This window comes from Dermacentor andersoni, chromosome 6 (assembly GCF_023375885.2).
Source record: "Dermacentor andersoni chromosome 6, qqDerAnde1_hic_scaffold, whole genome shotgun sequence".
Taxonomy (NCBI): Eukaryota; Metazoa; Arthropoda; class Arachnida; order Ixodida; family Ixodidae; genus Dermacentor; species Dermacentor andersoni.
Genome location: NC_092819.1, coordinates 261539 through 283561, shown reverse-complemented (window position 1 = coordinate 283561; position 22023 = coordinate 261539). Strand labels below are relative to the sequence as shown.

Here is a 22023-nt window from a genome sequence, read left to right as displayed (position 1 = left end):
GGGCCCCTCACCAGGTTTGGGCACTGCAAACAAACAAGCGCGACTGGTAGACCACGCGGTGGTGATAATGTCTGCAAAGTATGAAACAGCTGTATGGCCTTCCTCTTGAGGGAGCTGCACGTCAAGCAAGAGAGTCAACGTAACATGCAAGCCACACTGCTTGGAATGTCATCGACTGTAGCACATGCATTTGGTTAATCATCCAATGCAAGAAGCGAACTGCATTGCCCAGCAATAAAAAAAAAGGAGGTAGGTCTTGTCGCATGAAGCCTTAGCTCCTGTATGGGAGAAGGCAAGGAAAAAACATTGTTTGCAGACACTAGTCGAGGCAAAAGGAGAGCGTCTCTGTTAACAGTGACACTTGTCTCCTGGCAGCATGTTAACAGGAAGTTCAATTTCTTCTAGCTCCCGCAATAATGAATAGATTTGAAAAATTATTTCGGTGAAACGTTGCCTAGATGCCACTCCACAACTTCTAATGAATAACTAAAATTTGCAATGGGGCTTGGTGGAAGGGTCTTTTAAATCAAATTGCTTTCTTCGGCTCTTTCGCCAGTTTTTGCGGTTGAACTCTCCCTGCTGATACAAAGACCACACGCTCTCATCTAGCCAGGTTGTGGGGCATGTATTAAAATTGGCAATGGGAGACAATGCGAAGGTAGAACTTGGCTCTGTCGGAGACATGCCTCTGCAACGTCATCTAAAGTTCTGTGTGTAAGCAAATTGCCGGGCCAGATGGTACATGGCACTTGTGTCGAGCTTTAGGGCATCTGAAGGGTTAGATGCTGTGGTAGAGCACTCGGGAAGGCTGCCCTGTCCCCTTGTGGTGGCTGCAGGAGAATGCCCCAGTACTGCTATAGATGTACTGGTTAATGGAACAGACACTACATAAATGTCCTCAGTGCAACTAATATATATCTTCAATGAAGCAAACAGCTTTCTAGAAGTGTTTGTCTATTCACTTGCATTGGTTCATTGTCCATGATTTCTTGCAATTATTTTTTTGTTTGGTTTCTTTTATGCAAAACACTCCGTAAATGTAATGAATATGAATACTGTCTCTGGAACTTGCTTACTTTTGCAAATTAACAGTATTGTTCACCCTTCTCTACAACAGCATATGACCTGGCAAAGGATAATGGCCACAACAGCTGCTCTAGACTCTTGCAGCCTCATAATATAAAGACACAATAAAAATGCTTGTTTTGGACAACACCGTGTTTATCCTTGAGGACACAACTCACACGCACATCTGTAGCATGTTTGCCTTGTAGCATTCCAGGCTGCAGAGGGACACTCCTGTTTTAGAGCAGGAGTACTTTTTTGGATTCGGGCAGCCCTTGATGCTGCACAGTGCCTTCTGTGGGTACTCGCGGGGAGCCGCAGCAGGTGCTAGAGGGAATGGGAGGCCAGCTGGAAACATTAGCAACGTGCCAGCCTCACTGCTCCGCAGCAGCGATACCTTGGGTGTGTCTGCCTTCTTAGCTGGCTTCTTGCTGGCCCGGAGCCGAGATTCTGACTTCTTGAGCAGCCGCTCAATGGTCTGCTTCTTGTCTTTTTCCTTTTTTTCTTCGGCCTGCTGCTTGCGCTTCTTGGCACGCTGCATTCTACGCTGGATCATCTCTTCAGTCATCTCCTTGATGGGCTCCACCTGTAATGCATGTTTGCATGTCTGCAGCAAACCATATCCTTCTAAACATAGTCCAACATGCAATTCATCAACCTTTTTGTTTACCTTGGGGCTGTTTTATCAGCATTTGTAAATCGCAGCGGTCTTTACTCAGTGATTACAAAGACTGTGCCGAATAAAACAATACACAAAGAAGGGGGACACGAGACAGCACATAGGCGCCTATGTGCTGTCTCGTGTCCCCCTTCTTCGTGTATTGTTTTATTCGGCGCCGTCTTTGTAATCATGCTTAACCAACTAGCCCACCAACACATGCTCAGTTACTCAGTGAAGTACACCCTTTGTCAAAAGTGTACAAGGTATGTTGCCTGCGACTGTCGGGCTAACTGTGGGCTGTTTTATGAACAGAGTTGCTGGGAAATGCAAGTTCCAGTGCCCCTAGGGAATAAAGAACCCTCGTACTCGAAATACAAAGACTGGAGTGTCGGGGGTTCCACAGGAATCGCACTACACAGCTGAACGGCATACATAGTGAGGGCAGCAAAGTAACCCGTACACTTTTAACAAAGGATGTACTACAGAACAAGCACAGACCTTGTGTGTTCCACTCAGTGCAAAAGGTCCGAAGCATTCTGCTTAAGGGAAAGATTGCCATTTTTATCCCGACTTGAAGTTGGTCTGCTGCTTGAAGTTGCCACTTGCCTGCACCAAAGGCATGACATCAAGAAGCTTTTATGCCAAGATATAAGAAGCTTTAACTCGGGGACTCCTATCTCAACACATGCGATAGGAGAAACCATTTTTCTCTGCAGTCGCTGCACTGCATTTGATGAGGTCTGTTACATTTAGCAGGAAAAGTTAAAACCTAGTGAGTGTAGAAAGCGAATTTTTGGTTTGTCTATCTTTAGTAAAAAATTTTAATACCGAAAATTTTCTCAGCCTGGAACTATTAATAAAGTTTTCAACTCTGACTCGGCAATGAAAAATTCTATTGAAATCTGCCAACTGCATTTTACATACCATATTTATTCGTATCTAGGCCGATAATTTTTTTTTTTTAAATCATATTCCAAACTCTGAGGTTGGCTTAGATTCGAGAATTAAAAAAAAAAAAATTGAAATTGCTAAATATGGTGCATAGCTAGCGACATCTAGAAAAGTCAGTATCGCAGCCGCTACTAGCCGTGCCAGTAGCCAACCGTACACAAGTGAGGTCGCCATTTTGACCAGTGTTACGTCGGTCGTATCGGTGTGCGGCGTGGGGTTATCGCGATGGATGGATGGATGTTATGAGCGTCCCCTTTGGAACGGGGCGGTGGCTTGTGCCACCAAGCTCTTGCTACTATGCTGCCTAACATCCTACCTAGGTTAACCAATGAAGAAAAAAAACCACTATGAACTACCACGTCCAAATTTTCTGATCCCCTATTGCGAACTGTGCTTTTGTACGTCTCAGTCTTTTGTCGTTTCCCTACTTCCACCAATCCTCCAATCGCCTCTTACTGGTGTCTATTGCGGACCTGTTTGCTTTACCACTGCTCCCGCTGAACCCAAGGGCTTCGAGGAGGCCAGTGGTGCCTAAATCGACCGCTGGGTACACGTCTTCACATTCTAATAAAATATGCTCAGTCGTTTCCCTAGCTTTACCGCAGCAAGCACATGCTTCTTCTTCCTTCTTATATCTCGCTTTAAGGGCACATTCACACCGGCGACTTGAGGAGGTCGCGCGACCATTTGCGACTCACAATCAAAAAGCGACCGAAGGCGACTGATGCTCACACCGGCAAGCCCGGCTGAGCGCGACCCGCAAGTCGCAATCCCGGAGATTATCGTTCTCAGCGAGAACTCTCGGAATCTACGCGGAATTTGAACGCGACGCCGGAGGAGGCCGGATGTAGACACACGAAAGATCACTTCCGGTGCGCCGCTGATTGGTTTATCAGTTTTGCGACCACGGTCGCGCGACTGAAAAATCGCGCAGAGAGCGACTGGCCCAAAATGGTCGCTTTTCAAGAAAGGCGACCGTTTGCGACCATTTGCGACTGGTCGCTTTGCGACCAACTTGGTCGCGCGACCGCTGTCAGTCGCCGGTGTGAATGAGCCCTAAAGGTGCGTGTTCTAAGGCATCCCTATCTCGCTTCGAAAAGTAATGAGCTTCCCTTTGAGTTATCATGAATGGTTTCTTTCCTAATTTCGTTTTTTCCTCTTAAGTAGTTACTCATGGCAGGTTTCTTTTCCATTGCCGCCACCCATGAGATCAATTCAGCCTCTCTGACTTTCCGCTTGACCTTCTTTGTTGCTGTGTTGCCCACCCCACAGGCCGCATACTTGCTGGTAAGCTTCCTAGTTCTTTTCCTCCACTGTGAATCAATGTTTTGCCTGTACAGATACCCGAACACTCTCCCAGCCCATTTACTTTCCTCCATATTCCTCAGCCGTTCTTCATACTCAATTTTACTGCGAGCTTCCCTCACTTCAAAACTAGTCCAGCCCATATCCCCTTGCACAGCTTCATTTGTAGTCTTCCCGTGAGCGCCCAATGCGAGGCGACCCACTAACCTTTGGTTCCCGTCGAGTCCTGATTGTACCCCTGATTTAAAGCAAACAACCGCATTTCCAAAAGTAAGTCCTGGAACAATTACTCCTTTCCACATACCTCGGAGGACCTCGTACCTATTGTGTCCCCATAGCGCTCTGTGCTTCATTATGGCTGCATTTCTCTTCCCCTTGACTGTTATGGTTTTTTCCTGTGTTTCTATATATCCATTGCATTCGTTTATCCATATACCAAGGTATTTATATTCTGTTACCCGAGGTATTTCTTGGCCCTGTATCTCCACTGTCTGTTCACTGTTTTCATTGAATACCATAACACCTGATTTTCTAACACTAAATTTCAAACCTAAATTCTTGCCTTCCTGTCCACAGATATCAGCCAGACGTTGCAAATCACTTTGCTTGTTAGCGAGCAACACAATGTCGTCCGCATAACATAAACCTGGGAGTTGCTGCTCTATTACTATACCGGTCTGCCTGTTTGTATGAGAGATTAAACCCGATATTACTTCCTTCTAGCGCCCTCTCCATCCTCACCATGTACATCATAAACAGCAGCGGGGATAAAGGGCACCCCTGCCTCAGTCCCTTGTTGATATGAACTTTCTCCGCGCTCCTCATCCCTTCCCATTCAACGCAAACAGTATTTTCTAGGTAAATCTCTCTCAAAAGCTGTAGACAATCGTTACCTAAGCCTTCCCCTTCCAGAATATCCCACAATATGTTGCGGTCTACGTTGTCGTAGGCTCCTGTAATGTCCAAAAAGGCCACATACAACAGTCTGCTTTCTGCTTTTGATATTTCAATACACTGAGTAAGAACAAACAAGTTATCATCCAAATGCCTACCTATTCTAAAGCCATTCTGAAGCTCTCCCAAGATGCCATTATTTTCTGCCCATGCTTGAAGCTTTAATTTGATTGCCTGCATTGCTAGCCTGTATATTACCGATGTAATGGTCAACGGTCTATACGAGTGAATTCTGTCTTTCTCCCCCTTAACTTTATAAATTAAATTCATCCTGTTTGGTATTCGTCTATCTTTTAAAGTTTTTTCCACTCCTTTCACCAGAGCTTCCTTACTTTTTGGTCCCAGTTCATTTATCAGCCTAACGGGAACCTCGTCTAGCCCTGTGGCTGTGCGCTTAGGAATTTTCTCTTCCGCTTTCTTCCAGTTTAAATTTGTAAGCACCAGTTCCTTTTCCACTTGGGTCTCTTTCATGCTCTTTTTTTCTTCAAATACAACCTCGTCCTTGCCTTGGAAAGATTCGGCTGTTACTTTTTGGATGTAATTTATTGCTGCCTCTCCTTCCAGTCCGTTTTCATCTTCTAGGATAAGTTGTTGTATTGTTGTTGACTTCCTGCCTAATAATTTTATGTGATTCCAAAATATTCTAGGTGCGGCCTTCTTTTTCTCACGTATTTCTGACAACCAACGTTCACTTTCACCTTTTAATTTTGCTTGCACCAGTATTTGAACCATAGACTTTTTCGCCTGGTATATTTCCCATTTACTGGTTACTTCATCCTGTGGCAACTGCGCCTTCTTTGCCTGCCTGTGCTCTCGAGATGCTTTCTGTCGTTCGGCGATCGCTTCTCGTATCTCCTTGTTCCAACAGCTTTGCGGTTTCTTTTTTCCTTTCCAACGAACATGTTGTTTCTCTTTCCGTATTTCTGTCGTTACTACACTTAGAAGCTCACCATATTCCCACCCCTTACTTGGCCACTTGCCAAGTTCTTCCTCAACTCTAGTGACTATATTTGCTATTTGTTCAGCGTTCAAATTTGGACTGGCCATTGTGCTTTCCTTGCTCTCTTTCCCAACTACATATCCCATTTTCAAAATGATGCGTTTATGGTCACTCCCTATGCTGCTAAACCCTTCCTCATCGATGACCATTTCTCTCAACTTATCATGAATTCCTTCTGTCATCAGACAGTAATCAATGGTCGATTGCCGGTTTCCCACTTCCCACGTGATCTGTCCTTCAGACTTAGGCCCTGTATTCACGATCACGAGGTTATGTTGCTCGCAAAGGTCTAGCATTGACTTCCCGTTATTGTCAGTATAGCCATCTAAATCCTGTATGTGGGCATTCATGTCACCTAATAGGACAATCTCAGCACCATTCCCGAAACCCTTAATATCAGCGCTTATGCATTCCACTAACTCTTTATTCTTCTCTGTGCAATTTTTTCCGGTCCACAAATACATAACTCCCAGCCAAGTTTCTTTCCCACTCATTGTACCTGATAACCAAAGATGCTCTTGACATTGTGAATTTACTCTTTTCCATTTGGCTCCCTGATGGATGAGCATTCCGACTCCCCCTCCCTTTCTTTCCGACTTAGTTCTGTTGCACCCTTCCCATACATAATTCTCAATAACTGGCGGCTCTTCTGAGTCTCTAAGGTGCGTTTCTGTAACCGCATACACCCCTATTTGTTCTCTATGTAACTGCTCCTCAATCTCTGCCCACTTTTCCTTTCTTCTGCCGCCCTGCATGTTTATGTAGCCTATTGCATGGTGAGCTCTTGTTCTTGCTATCCTCCTTTTTCTGTTATCGACGGCGATGCTCTTCTGATGTTCCCCTAGAGGACCTTCTTTATTACTACCTACTCTGACCTCCTGAGCGCCCGCGGGCCCCCTAAAAAAGCAACAGCGCAACCCCCAAGTCGCCAGCCCACTTCTCGTGCTAGCCTGTAATTGAAGTAGATCCCATCTCGTTTAAAACCACCACAACTTCTCACTTCCCTGTTTACTTCGACAACCTCGAAGCCTTTCTCTCGGCTCATTTTCCATATTGCCTCATTGGCAGCCATTACGGCTCTTTGTACGTGACTGTCACGCACAGGCACCTCCGGCACCGTGCACACCACGATCTGCACCTGAGGGGATAGCTCGCGCAAGTCGTCCACCCCCTTCGCCAAGCGCTGGGCTAGTCCTGGCCCTTTCCTGTTCAGGACGTCATTTAGCCCACCTGCTACTACGACAAGGTTGCGCACGTGGGCATTTTCCGTGAGCTTTTCTTTTGCTCGCTCCATGACAGAACTCAGTGTCCGCCCTGGAAATGTCCCTACCGCCACTCTTTTGTCGCCTTTCACCCTCTCCACAATTGCTTTTGAGCACCCAGCCATGTTTGAGTCGCCAGCGATAATCACCCTTTCACTCTCTCCTACCTCTCCCTGCTTCCCGGTGTCCTTTTCTGCCTGATTTGGACTCGACAAAGGGCATTGTCCCCTGGGCTCCTGCTTTTTCCGCATGGTGGCCTCAAGGTAAGTGCCGCTCTTTCCAGCTTCCTATGGCTCGCCTCACTCTGGGCGTGTTGCGCTGCTTCACTATAGCTACGCCGATTCACCGGCGGCGAGCTAGCGACCGCTTGCTTTGGCTCCCTGCCTCCCACTTCGCCACCGCTTTGGTGTCCTGACCCGACATTATCCGCTGCCCGAGTCTCAAGAGCGTCGAGCCGCTTTTTCAGTTCGGCGCTCCTTTCTTTCGCTTCCTCAAGCTCGGCCACAGTCCTTACTAACTGTGCGGCCTGGGCCGCCTCTACCTTGACGAAATTTTCAACTTTCGCCTGCTGTGCTACCCGCTTCTCCTGCTCCTCCCTCAGGTTTGCCTTAAGCTCTTCAAACTTAGCCGCCCAATTCCCTTCCAGTTTTTGGACGGCTTCCCTGACGCCCTCGCACGACCTGCACGTGAAGCTAGACCCCACCGCGTCTGCTAAATTCTGGAATTTAGTCTCGTCGAGGAAGCACCAGCGCAGGCACTCGTCGCACTGCACTTGCTCCCCGTCCCCCGCGGCCTTCACGTTCTTCGATTTCATCGCTAGGCCTACGTCCCTAGGCCCAACGAGCAAGTTCGCCAAATCACTCACGCAAACCCGACCTCCACCGCTATCCCAAACAAAAATAAGGAATTATCACTCTCTACTCCATGTAGGAATCCGAAGAGCTAGCTGAAAGACTGAAAGAATTAAATAAGCCTATCAAATAGGTCCCTCCTACCCCCTAGGCCTAACGGGGGAGCCGCCAGACCTAGACAAAGCCGGTACGTTTACTACTCCTACCAAGAATTCAAAATTTGCGCCCCTACTCCATGCAAAAAAAAGACACTTCAAAACACTAGCTAATAAAGATAAAAGAGTACTTAGCTACGAACGAAGTCGCTGAAGCCTCGTCCACAGGAGCGTCCGCGAGCCACGACCAGCCACGACCACCTCAACCTCAACAATGGACTCAGAGGGCGCCACCCAATTGCGCGTGGATGCGCCAAACGTTCTCGATGCGCCTTCAGACTAGTAGCGATGCCTTCAGAGGCAATGGTTCAAGTCATGGAGGAAGGAAACTTCCTCCATGGTTCAAGTACACTCCGTCCATAGAGTGAGAAACTCTATGACTCCGTCATAGATGGCACCACGCCTCCATCACAGATGGCGTCATATGACTCCTCCGATGGCACCAAGCAGGAGCGCCACTACAGTGCCGCTTTCGAGCGAAAAGCTGTGATAGCCGCAGAGGTATCGTCGAACCTTCAAGCAGGGCGGGACTTCGGCGTCGACGAGAAAAACGTCCGTTGTTGGAGGGGACAACGACAGCAGCTTCTTACGTGCGCCGCAACGAGGATGGCATTTAGCGGACCAAAGAAAGGCCATCACCACGAAGTGGAGACAGTTTTGGCCGACTTTGTTCGGACGCAGAGAGCAGCTGCCCTTCCAGTGACAACAGAAGTGCTCCAAGCGAAAGCTAGGGAACTTTTGAGGGAGCGAGGCCTAACGCCAAAGGATTTCAAAGCTAGCCGGGGCTGGCTTCAGAAATTCATGAAGCGCTTCGGCTTCAGCCTCCGACGTTGCACTTCAATCACCCAGAAGCTGCCAAGCTATTTCGAAGAAAAGCTGATAGCTTTTCAGCGCTACGTGCTGCGAAAGAGAGAAGCGCAGGCTACAATCTTGGGCAAATCGGCAACGCCAACCAGACGGCTGTGTATTTTGATATAGTGCACTGTTTGAAGGTGACAGTGACAAGGAGCACAGTGACGAGTCTAGCAGCGACGACGACGTTGAATGAGCTCTGCACGTTCAGATTCAATAAATGCTGTTTGCATTTTGTGAACGCTGTCCTCGCTTTTTTTGTTCAGCCTACATTCGAGGTAATATAGTATAAACCCCATGCAAGCGATCTTGCACGCGACAGCGACAAGCGACGCGATGGAGATGACTGTCGGGTTCGCTCGTCGCCTACAAGTTGTACCCCATGCGAGCAACGACTTCGAGCGACGTCTCCCCAGTGTTGCCGGTATGAGGGCAGCAATATAGGCGCCGAAACTAGCGTGACGCGTGCTTTATTAACTTAAGTTGATGTGTTTTACTGTAAAAAGCAGCATAAAGTATTTCTGAAAGTCTTTCAGTAGGTTCTTATCCTTGCACATATAAAAATTCAATTGTTTGCTCGTTCCGTGCGACAATCGGAAGTACTTGAGTTATGTACATCCAGTTCCGGCTTCGCGCTATTGGCTAGTCGCTCATAGCACTTCCTGGCGACGAGCGACGAATTCTAGATTTGCAGAACCGAGCGATCGCGCGACAAGACTGAGCGATCTGTTCACGCGACGGCCCGATCCGCCGCTTGTCGCTGTCGCGCACAAAATCGCGCTCATGGGGTTTAAGGCTAAACCCCATGAGCGCGATTTTATGCGCGACGAGCGACGGCTTCGAGCGACGGATCTGGCCGTCGCGTGAACAGATCGCTCGGTCTTTTCGCGCGATCGCTCATACATACATACCTTACCTACATACCTTATTCAGGCGTTCTGTGAGTATGTTCATTTGCAGATGGTACGCCGTTGTTCGTCGGTGAGCTGTTCCACTAAGTCTTAATACTGTGTCCAATAGCTCGGCTGTAAATGTAGTTCCTCTGTCAGTTAATATTACTGCTGAAGCACCATTCCTCTGTACAACATTCTCTAAAAAATCGGGCTGCTTCACTTGCCATGCTCTGCTCCAGAGCCTTGGTTTCAGCGTAGCGAGTGAGGTAGTCTGTGGCTACAATAATCTATCTGTGACCCGCCACAGAAGTTGGGAATGGGCCTAGAAGATCCATTCCTACTTGTGCAAATAGAGTTTCAGGTCCTTCAACAGGATGGAGGAAGCCTGCTGGTTTGATTGCTTGCACTTTTCACCACTGGCATTCAAGGCATGTCCAGACATATTGTTGAACAGTCGCCGTGAGTCTCGGCCAATAGTATTTTTGCCTCACTCTGCACAGTGTTCGTGTGTAGCCCAAATGACCGGATGTTGCATCATCATGGCATGCCTATATTACTTCACTCCTAAAAGGTCTTGGGACGATGAGTAAGTAGGTGTTTCCGTTCGGAGAGAAGTTCGCCTTATACAGGACGTCGTTACACGAGCAAAATGATTGTAGTCCTCTTGCAAAAAGCCTTGGGACAACCGAAGTCTGACCCTCCAAGAAACTTAATAATGGATTGCAATTCCGGTCGTTGAATTGCTTCTGTGCAATTGACAACTCCGACAAAGGCTGCATCGTCAGATTCAAATGGGGCGCAAGAAAGGCAATTGGCATCCCTATGCCGCTTTCCTGATTTATAGACAATAACCATGTCAAATTCTTGAAACTTAAGGCTCCAGCATGCCAATCGTCCTGGTGGATCTTTTAACTTCATCAGCTCTCTTGTTAACTTCTATGTGCCAGTACCAGCTCCTTAAATCCATTGACGAGAAATAATGTGTATGTCACAGTCTGTTGAGGGAATCGTCTATACGAGGTAGCAGGTAAACGTCTTTCTTGGTGATCTGATTCAGCTTGCAGTAATCAACGCAGAAACGCAAGCTGCCATCCTTTTATTTTTTACTAACACCACTGGCGATGCCCAAGGACTCTTCGACAGCTGAATAACATTATCTTCAAGCATTCTTTTTACCTGACTTTCTATGGCTTCGCATTCCCGTGGGGCCACATGATAGGGGTTCTGCCGTATGGGCCTGGCTGTATCATCAGTGATAATTCGATGTTTGGTCAATGGCATTTGACCAACTCTCGATGTCGACGAGAAGCAGTCCTAAAACTGATGTACAAGCTCCAGGAGGCCTTGTTTCTGCGCAGGCAGCAAGCTTGGGCCAACATTGGTGGATAGATCTCAAGGCACGGGAGGGAGGCTGGTGGAATCACCTTGCTCTACAGTGAAGCAGTCTGTGACTTGAGTGAACTCTCTGACATACGCGACTGTCATACCTCTTGTAAGATGCCGGCGCTTCTGGCTAAATTTGTTATGAGAACTTCTGCACGTCCACAGTTAATGTTGACAACGCCTCTTGCAATGGATATGCCATGGCTGAATAGCAATGCCAGGATTTGTTCGGCAACAGCGTAGGAGTTGCTCAGTACGTCGCACGTCACCACCAGAAGGGTGCATGAGCACGGTGGGATGGTCACATCATCGGCGATGTCTAAAGGTCTACATCGCTTCTCTGTACAGAATACAACCGAACCTAGGCCCATGCTAAACATGACCGACCTGTCTGGAATGTTTACGATGACGTATTCATGCAGAAACTCCATTCCCAAGGTCAGGTCTTTGCAGCACTCCAGCAAAACAACAAAAGTAGCAACAAAGGTCGAGGCACTGATATTTATTCTAGCGGTAACTTTGCCTGTGGGCGTCATCAACTGGCCTTTTGCAGTTCTTATGTGGGGACCCATTCAGGAAGCCTTGACCTTCTTAAGGCAATCGGTGAGTTTTTGGCTTATTATAGAGAAGTCCACGCCAGTATCTACCAACGCTGTCACTGGGCATCCGCCTATGTAAACGGTGAGGACGCTGTTAACAATTTCTAGTGAGGTCGGTGACGTATCGTCCAGTCATACTGATGGCATTGGGGGCGTGGTAGCACCTCGACGGGCTGCAACCTCCCCCCAGAGGTTGCTGCATTTAGTTTCCCCGACGAGGACTAGGGGGCCTGGCCCGGACTACATCAGCATAATTGCAACAGAGCAATGAAGTACTCGGTGCAGGTGACGGAAAGCGGGGTCAACGATATGGTGGATATGCTGGTGTTGCGTCAGTTGTCACAACGAGCGCGAGGGAAGGTGGTTGCCAAGATCTGGTATCCAAGGCCACGATACGGGCAAAAAGGGTAAATATGGCTGGCTTCCCCGCAATGGAACCAAAGTGGACGTCGGTCGACGCAGCATCACAAGTCCGTGTTGCGAACAAGTGGTCGACTGACGGGCAGCTTTTGCGAACAAGTTGGAGTAGTTGGCAGAGGGTAGTAGGATGGAGTTTCCATGGGCACATTATGCTGCGGGGTCGGCAACGATGGCAGGTGGAATGGAGGGGTCAACGACTCGTAGTAAGGACGAGGCAGGGATGACGAGCTATGCGGCGCTGGGGTTGGATGATGGATGGCCAACGCATAGTATATATCGACCACTGGTCTGGTAGCAATTCGGGCAAAGAAAACACTTGCCTGATTTTTTGCTGTACAACCTCTGCGACAGAAGCCACCACAGCTTCTTGCAGAGTCACCACAAGGTTGCGAAGCTCCTCCCAAATGACCTTGCGGATGAGCTCACGCAGGGAACACTCACTGCCGACAGTCAGTGCAGAGGTGCTGATCGAGGCGTTGCTCAGTCAGTCGCACTGATGGCACTGTTGTTGAAGTGCTCGCTCGATCATAGTAGCCTCCTTGATGCCTCGCATCAAATGTCAAATTTTCTTTGTTTCAGGCACTGCGGGGTCAGCTCGGCGAATAAGGAGGGTCATGTCCTCCGCAAACATGGCAACGCTCTCATTCAGTTTTTGTATCCATGATTTGATCAGTTGCTGAGCCGAGTCGCGACGATCGTTGTTAACGAAGGTATCCGAAAGTTGCTGCCGAAATTAATTCCAGGAAGACAGTGCATTCCCGGTTCCCGTACCATGCACAAGCGCTTTCTGCCAGGGCAAAGTATGTGTGCGAGAGTTTCTGTTCCGAGGTCCCATGATTCGCCTTGGTGACTTTCTCATATTGTTCAAGGCAATCCTCGGCACCCTCAAAAACATCACCGTGGAAGGTCTCTGGAATCCAAGGGTGCTCAACAGTCACCTGTGAAGCGCCTGCCATTGCCATTTCTTCAGACGGACTCTTTGGCTGGGGGAGTTCCAAGGGCATTACCTCAGGGCTAAGACCTCGCTGTCGGCGACTGTAGTGGTGGAGAGGAGTATCCATAGCCAGAACTGATTGTGGGTTCGGACTGGAAGGGCCGTTCCGCAGAGGAGTCCCGAGCATCAGGTGTTGAGGTCCAGCACCTCCATCAGTGTTGTGACGTCAAAAAAACAGGACAAAAACCAGCTCTGTATTCAAAGACCACAAGAGCCGATGTGTCAACTTCATCTTCTTTCCAAGGGAGCATGGTCACTGCTCGTGTCCCTCAATTCATTTTCTTCTGTTCTCTTGCTAGCCTTTAGTCATGACAATATGAGGCACTCATTAATAAATGTCTTGACATCAGCAGCTGCAGAATCAGGGATGGCTCGAACTTCTACCTACTTAGTCAGGTAGTCCGTGTCCACAATGAGAAATTAGTTGCCATGCTTGCTGCAAGGAACCAGGCCCATGTGATCAATGCCACGATACTGAATGGTTCATTAGGAAGGGCTATTGGTTGTAAGGGCATAGGTTGTGGGTTTGCGACGACCATACGAGCCTGACAAATGGTGCAGGATGTCACATACAGGCAGACATCGGCGTGCATACCAGATCACCACACCCTTAACGCACACCAGTCTTCTGCTGGCCCAGGTGGCCAGCAGAGGGGGCATCATGATACATGAAAAGTATGGATAGTCACATGGCCACAGGCACCTGTATGTCGATAAAGGATGCCATCTCTGATTGTATAAGGTGACAAAAGTCTCGAGGCGGCGCTTAGGTGTACTGGTATCACCAGCGAGGCGCCGGACGATGTAGCAGATTTCAGTACCCTTTGATTATGCAGCTCGGAGATTGAGTACTGCAAATTAAATTTGTCCACCATGGATGTTCTAAAGGATGCAGCTTATAGAACTGCAATATCTGTTTCTAGTGCAGAATTAGATTTGTAAGCTTCATGCTTTTTCAAGCTTTCCCATTTTTAGTAATCTTTGTAGCAAATTACATCCTATATTGAAATTCCGCTTCCAACAGTCACTAGACTTCCCTTTCAAATGCAATGAATCCTATTAAAATTGGTTTAGGGGTTACCTCAGAAAAGCATTTCCGAATTTTACATGTATGTGAATAGACGGCATCGAAGTTGGGCCCCATACTAAAACTTCCTCTTAGGGTAGAACGAGAATTTCCATTACAGTATAGCTCACAGCAATATTGTGCCACATTATTTTAATTATACAGCACAAGTATGGTTTGCCCATTTCTCAGAATGAGCATCAGAAGTCTATGCTGTTTATTTCTCGTCATACATTCTTGTAACTTAAGGGTATTACATGGAAAGGGTATACCTTCCAGCTTTTACAATTTTATTGTGAAATGCCAGATTTTCTGCACTTGTTTACAATTGTCATAACACCAATGAGATTCAACTTTCATCTGTCTCCTTGATTTCAAAAGTACAGCGATACAGTCACTGACTGATTTTCCAGAGCTGCTTGATTATTCAGTACTCCCCACAGCATTGCCACTCCCTCAATAGAACCAATATATAAGATTGCATAAACAGGCCTGGAGTGTGGCCTGATCCCGGTGACCAGAACCGGTAACGCACTTCCTCACCAGAGCAGGATTGGCCACCCTGGTGCAGTACTTGGCCACAACCTCCTATATGAACACAACAATCAAACCCCGGCCCTCAGTTCCCAGCAGCTTCGAAGCAACTGACCACGGCGGCGGTCAGACCTGCGACGCTGCCGAGGGTGCTAAGAATCCCTGGCTCTGGACAGGCCGCCATTGGAATATGAACCTGGCAACGTTTAATGCTAGAACATGATCTAGTGAGGCGAGTCTAGCAGTGCTATTGGAGGAATTAGAGGGCAGTAAATGGGATATAATGGGGCTCAGTGAAGTTAGGAGGCCAAAAGAAGCATATACAGTGCTAAAAAGCGGGCACGTCCTGTGCTACCGGGGCTTAGCGGAGAGACGAGAACTAGGAGTCTGATTCCTGATTAATAAGAACATAGCTGGTAACATACAGGAATTCTATAGCATTAACGAGAGAGTGGCAGGTCTTGTTGTAAAACAATAAGAGGTACAAAATGAAGGTTGTACAGGTCTACGCCCCTACATCCAGTCATGATGACCAGGAAATCGAAAGCTTCTATGAAGACGTGGAATCGGCGTTGGGTAAAGTCAAAACAAAATACAGTATACTGATGGGCGACTTGAATGCCAAGATAGGCAAGAAGCAGGCTGGAGACAAGGCAGTGGGGGAATATGGCATAGGCACTAGGAATAGCAGGGGAGAGTTATTAGTAGAGTTTGCGGAACAGAATAATATGCGGATAATGAATACCTTCTTCCGCAAGCGAGATAGCCGAAAGTGGACGTGGAGGAGCCCGAATGGCGAGACAAGAAATGAAATAGACTTCATACTCTGCGCTAACCCTGGCATCATACAAGATGTGGACGTGCTCAGCAAGGTGCGCTGCAGTGACCATAGGATGGTAAGAACTCGAATTAGCCTAGACCTGAGGAGGGAACGGAAGCAACTGGTACATAGGAAGTCTATCAATGAGTTAGCAGTAAGAGGGAAAATAGAGGAATTCCAGATCAAGCTACAGAACAGGTATTCGGCTTTAACTCAGGAAGAGGACCTTAGTGTTGAAGCAATGAACGGCAATCTTGTGGCCATCATTAAGGAGTGTGCAATAGAAGTCGGTGGTAACTCCGTTAGACAGGATACCAGTAAGCTGTCGCAGGAGACGAAAGATCTGATCAAGAAACGCCAATGTTTGAAAGCCTCTAACCCTACAGCTAGAATAGAACTGGCAGAACTTTCGAAGTTAATCAACAAGCGTAAGACAGCTGACATAAGGAAGTATAATATGGATAGAATTGAACATGCTCTCAGGAACGGAGGAAGCCTAAAAGCAGTGAAGAAGAAACTAGGAATTGGCAAGAATCCGATATATGCGTTAAGAGACAAAGGCCGGCAATATCATTACTAATATGGATGAGATAGTTCAAGTGGCTAAAGAGTTCTATAGAGATTTATACAGTACCAATGGCACCCACGACGATAATGGAAGAGAAAATAGTCTAGAGGAATTCGAAATCCCACAGGTAACGCCGGAAGAAGTAAAGAAAGCCTTGGGAGATATGCAAAGGGGGAAGTCAGCTGGGGAGGATCAGGTAACAGCAGATTTGTTGAAGGATGGTGGGCAGATTGTTCTAGAGAAACTGGCCACCCTGTATACGCAATGCCTCATGACTTCGAGCGTACCGGAATCTTGGAAAAACGCTAACATAATCCTAATCCATAAGAAAGGGGATGCCAAAGACTTGAAAAATTATAGACCGATCAGTTTACTGTCCGTTGCCTACAAAGTATTTACTAAGGTAATTGCAAATAGAATCAGGAACACCTTAGACTTCCATCAACCAAAGGACCACGCAGGATTCCATAAAGGCTACTCAACAATAGACCATATTCACACTATCAATCAGGTGATAGAAAAATGTTCGGAATATAACCAACCTTTATATATAGCTTTCATTGATTACGAGAAAGCGTTTGATTCAGTCGAAACCTCAGCAGTCATGGAGGCATTGCGTAATCGGGGTGTAAACGAGCCGTATGTAAAGATACTGAGATATCTATAGCGGCTCCACAGCCACCGTAGTCCTCCATAAAGAAAGCAACAAAATCCCAATAAAGAAAGGCGTTAGGCAGGGAGATACAATCTCTCCGATGCTATTCACAGTGTGTTTACAGGAGGTATTCAGAGACCTGGATTGGGAAGAATTGGGGACAAGAGTTAATGGAGAATACCTTAGTAACTCGGGGGACCAATTGCAATGCATGCTCACTGACCTGGAGAGGCAAAGCCGAAGGGTGGGTCTAAAAATTAATCTGCAGAAAACTATGGTAATGTTTAACAGTCTCGGAAGAGAACAGCAGTTTACGATAGATACCGAGGCACTGGAAGTGGTAAGGGAATGCATCTACTTAGGACAGGGAGTGACTGCGGATGCGGATCATGAGACTGAAATAATCAGAAGAATAAGAATGGGCTGGGGTGCGTATGGCAGGCATTGTCAGATCATGAACAGCAGGTTGCCATTATCCGTCAAGAGAAAAGTTTATAACAGCTGTGTCTTACCAGTAGTCACGTACGGGGCAGAAACCTGGAGGATTACGAAAAGAGTTCTACTTAAATTGAGGACGACGCAACGAGCTATGGAAAGAAGAATGATAGGTGTAACGTTAAGGGATAAGAAAAGAGCAGATTGGGTGAGAGAACAAACGCGAGTTAATGATATCTTAGTTGAAATCAAGAAAAGGAAATGGGCAGGACACTTAATTAGGAGGGAAGATAACCGATGGTCATTAAGAGTTACGGAATGGATTCCAAGGGAAGGAAAGCGTAGCAGAGGGCGGCAGAAAGTTAGGTGGGCGGATGAGATTAAGAAGTTTGCAGGGGCAACATGGCCACAATTAGTACATGACCGGGGTAGTTGGAGAAGTATGGGAGAGGCCTTTGCCCTGCAGTGGGCATAACCAGGCTGATGATGATGATAAGACCAACAGAAATTTCAGCCACTGGTAACATAAAATATATGTTTGCCTGTGGCACAGGTGTGTTCACAGCGTTCCTACAGAAGAAAGTCTGGAAATGAGTTTTTGATACTCTGCATCTTGAGTAAAAAAACAAATTTTTCAAGAAAATTTTACTTTTTTGCACAAACTACAATTTTTGGCAAGTCTGTATGAGATTGACAAAGGTTGATGTTCTGGTACGGGAACACTTGAAAAGTCAAAGAGGAAGGATACAACATGAGCGCTAACTTTCTCAACAAATGGTTCATTCGAAACCAAGGCACATATGGCATTGCAAATGCCATGCACAGAAATATTACCTTTTTGTTTTTCAGTCACATACATATAGTGTCGAGAAAGACACTATCACATTACACACTAATGTACAATCAAAAATAATTATTTTCCCGATAGAGAGGGATGGGTGCTTACACAGTCTGTGCCCAAATTTCTATTTGCTGTTGCTTCAATTATTAATCTTTTAAGTCCGTCTTTGCGTATCAACATATGTGCCTCACCTTCAAGTAAACCATTTGTAGAAAGTTATCGGTCGTGCTGTGTCCTCCCATTTTATCCCCATCTTGTTACTAAGTATGTAAAAGGCTGCCTGGCACTCATAATTGGGGACCACCCTGTCATGCAATTTAGTAATGTCATCAAATTTCTGAAATCTGCACGAATGCTACACGAGCTTCAAGTTCATTTTACTTTAACACTCCATAATGAATGACTTCAACAATAATTTCAATCTCTATGAACTTGCTTTTAACCAACACCTTTCGCTCGGCTCAAAATAGCCTTAGTTGCTTTTGCGCCAGAAAATCAGACATAAGTCTGTAAATGTTGTAGCTGTTCAAACTTGGCGTACTGCTATTCTTTTTCTCCTATGTTCCACATGTTGCCAGGTATTATATGCGGAAAGAAGCACGAATTGTCAATGTCTTGTCTCACATACATGCATGGTGAACTTTATTAAAACAGTAAGAAGCCCAAACTAGTCGTTCCAAAATTATGTTCTACAATGCAGGTATGGCACAAGACATGCACAAACCAACGCCACCTAGATTCCACCGTATTTGGGGCTCACCAGACTTGCCACCGCCTTAATGTAAACACTGCAGTCAACACTCCAACACAGAACACATGCTCTGGCACTGCTATCCCGCGCCATCACTCCTCCTGAGAAACCCAACATCCTAACGCCGGGTGGCCTATAAGATACAAGATAAGCAGTTCCTTGCTGCGTTCATCGAATCGGCACTGGCGCATGCAACAAGCAATACCCTGGACTGAGGGCCTATAATACACCCCTAAAACTCAATAAAGTTCTCTCTCTCTTCAACGGCAACAAAACCTGGGAGTACCTGAACGGGGCCGTCTTCGTCCTTGTCCTTCGACTTGCTCTCGAGCAGCGCCCGCTGGCGAGCTGTCATTAGCGTAGGGTCCTTCATCTTGCGAAGCTCGTCGTCTACCTCTTCGAGGCGACCAGACTCCAAGGCCTCGAGCCAGGCCTCTTCTTCGTCCTCGCTGTGACTACTCGGCTCGTCCGCCCTAGTCACGTTCTTCTCCAGCGCCTGCTGGCCGCCGATCTTAATTTTGAGCTTCAATGCAGGCTTGCTGCCGTCTCCACTCTGCGGGCTCGCGGGCGGCGATGGAGCTTCTTCTTCTTGATCCGTGCCACCGCGCTTGCGTTTGTGCTTCTTGTGCTTGTGCTTCTTGTGCCGCTTGTGCGGTGGAAGCAGACCAAGCACGTCGACGTCTTCATCCTTGGCTTCTCTCTTCTTCGGCATCATTGCGGGCCTTTTTGCTGAACTCGAAGCAGACGTTAGCGGTTGAGAGCGCTCATAGCCATTGAATTAGATAACTTTAGCATTTGTAGCGTTCCTTCTGTGGCTGTACTCAAATCATGCCCAAATAATATCCCTGCAGCTAACCACAGGTTACTGCATTCCTGGTTGGGCGCACGTGATACTAAACGTGACAGTCACAGTGGTTACGGCCACATTACGGCATGCAAAGCAATTGGCAAATCCTCACAGGCGGTTTCGATGATGCACACTTGGGGTTCTAGGTAATGTGCCTCGATGTGCCCGTCGTCGATTGGTGCTCAAAGCCACGCCCCGGCGAACCGCAGAACACCTACAGCTCGTACCTCTACGCGCGCCTGTTCGACTTTGCCAGCCTTGCGCGCTCTGGGCAACAAAAAACGAGTCTCGAAGGCTAACTGCAGGTGCTCTAGGCTTTTGCGGACTGCATGCACTTAAAGCCCGTCCATACGGCGGTGACGCGCGGATGGAAGGGTTTTACATGCACCGAAGAGCCGAAAACCCCTATCGAATAAGGGCATGGCCACCTTGTCAAAGAATGAAGAACCACCATAGAACAACTGTCGCAGAATCCTTACACAACGCCTTCCCTACATAACCCACAGAACACCACGAACCACCTAGGCGCTCTCACCCTAATAGCCAAAAAATGATAATTTGGCTTGGCTTCCTTTGGATTTTTGAAAGACGGCGGGTGGATGGGTGGATGCATAGAGTTAGTATACTATCTCTAGAGGACAAGCTACCCATAGGGCCCATGCATTGAAATCCGCAAGAGCGCAAGAGCGCCGCCGCAAGAGCGCCGCCATGTTGCTACGCGCCGAGGTTGCCAGCTCCTGAGACGCTTGCTAGACTTGATGACAGTAGTCAGTTTTAATCCGGCAACCGTAGCAGCATGGCGTCTCGCTTTTCCGGAGACTGAGCTAGAGTGTACTAGAAAGGTTAGTACACTCTAACTGAGCCGAGACGGACGGATGCCGACAGCTAAGTTCTATTTCTATTTTTATTTCTAATTACAGCGGCGGGAAATCTGAATGGAGATAGGGCCAGCATAGAAACGTAGGTTGCCGAGAATTGGAGTGCTGCGAAGCAAGGAGAACACTTAGCCAAAGTAGGGCGATAAAGTAGGTCGTGGCCAATACATAAGACTTACGACTAAAGGTTTAATAGTTAGGGCTAAAAGTGAGCTTTTTTTTTTTTGTCCTTTTCTTTTTTTTCTTTTTCTTTTTTTTTCTTTTTTCCCCTGGATATTGGTTTGGTTATTTTACTAGCTCTCTTTATTCTTCAAGAGATTCCCAGTGGTCTTTATTATAGTCAATTTTTTTCCTCGCTTGTACACTGTTAAATAACAGTAGGACAAGAGAAATCATGGGACGACCGGCTAGAAAAGCCAAGGAGGAAGGAGGGGACCTCGTCCAGTGTGAGAGGTGTGAACGATGGTGTTATCTAGATGAAACGACATTCAAAACCGTGGCGGAGGCGGAAGGGAACGGCTTCGTGTGCAGGCTGTGTAAGGTGATTGAGAATTTGGAGAAGCAGCTAAAGAGTGAAATGGCGAGGACAAAGGAGGAACTTGAGAAAGAAGAAACAAAACGCGCAGAGTTTGAGGAAAGGGTCGAGAGGGAGTGGGCCTCAAGAATGGAGGCTGTAGAACGGAAATGGAGTGAGGAGCGAGAGAAAGGGCAGCAATTGGAAGAACAATTGAAAGAGATGAGAGAGAGAGAAGCTGAGAGGGAGGCACAGCAGGAACTGAAGGAAAAGGAAGCAGGAGGATCACCCAGTGGAGCAGAATTGGGGGCGGACACGTTAACGTGGGGGCCGCGGGAGACACAGGTACAGAGGGATGAGACGACAGGAGGCAGAGAAGGTGAGGAGGCAGGGAAGACCCAGCCGACAGACAGGAGGGAGGCAAGATTTGCTTGAAGACAGAACGGTCTGGGTCGTTGGAAGCTCCAACGTATCGCGAATGCAAACAGCACTCCTCAGAACAGTGCAGTATGACAGACGAGTGAAGGCAGATTGCATGCCGGGGGCTCGATTTGAAGCTGTGGCGGAGAGAGCCAAAAGCAAACTGAGTGAAAACAGAGAGGGAAGAAACCTCGTAATTTTGCACGCTGGGGTGAATGACGTCCTGCAGAATAGGGGGCGAATGCTGGGCAGACAGATTCAAGAGGGAGTGGCGAAATTAAGGGCGACCTCTGAGGCGGTGCACATTGCCCTGTGTACTGTCCCAGAGGTCAGGGGACAGGGCCCTTTCATT

The 22023-nt window shown here is 47.4% G+C and overlaps 2 protein-coding genes across 6 annotated transcripts in view; one reads left to right on the top strand and one right to left on the bottom strand.

Annotated features, from left to right (window-relative positions):
• The window catches only part of LOC126521198 (ankyrin repeat domain-containing protein 16-like), a 100082-nt gene that overhangs the window by 71134 nt on the left and 6925 nt on the right, over positions 1–22023 (top strand). For 2 of the 5 annotated variants that reach the window (XM_050169816.3, XM_050169813.3), the window contains one exon: positions 1118–1213. The exons of 1 other annotated variant lie outside the window; for it this stretch is intronic. In XM_050169816.3, the coding sequence (XP_050025773.2) occupies positions 1118–1194 (77 nt within the window). In that variant the 3' untranslated portion in view covers positions 1195–1213. Of the gene's footprint in view, position 1; positions 253–1117; positions 1214–22023 lie in introns of those variants that run through there. 2 more of the 5 variants (XR_008610285.2, XM_055065724.2) reach the window with 2 other exon arrangements.
• Positions 1201–20423, bottom strand: LOC126521203 (INO80 complex subunit B). The gene is made up of 2 exons (XM_050169820.3): positions 19302–20423; positions 1201–1651 (listed from the first exon to the last, which is right to left on the bottom strand). The coding sequence occupies exons 1-2, from the start codon at positions 19728–19730 to the stop codon at positions 1241–1243; spliced, it is 840 nt and encodes a 279-aa protein (XP_050025777.1). The 5' UTR covers positions 19731–20423; the 3' UTR covers positions 1201–1240.

Bases quoted from the DNA above. Each gene is read 5' to 3' on its own strand.
- LOC126521203 (XM_050169820.3), bottom strand. From the start codon at position 19,730: ATGATGCCGAAGAAGAGAGAAGCCAAGGATGAAGACGTCGACGTGCTT. The intron at 1,652-19,301 runs GTACTCCCAGGT...CATGCATTACAG, and splicing joins ACGAAGACGGCCCCGTTCAG to GTGGAGCCCATCAAGGAGAT.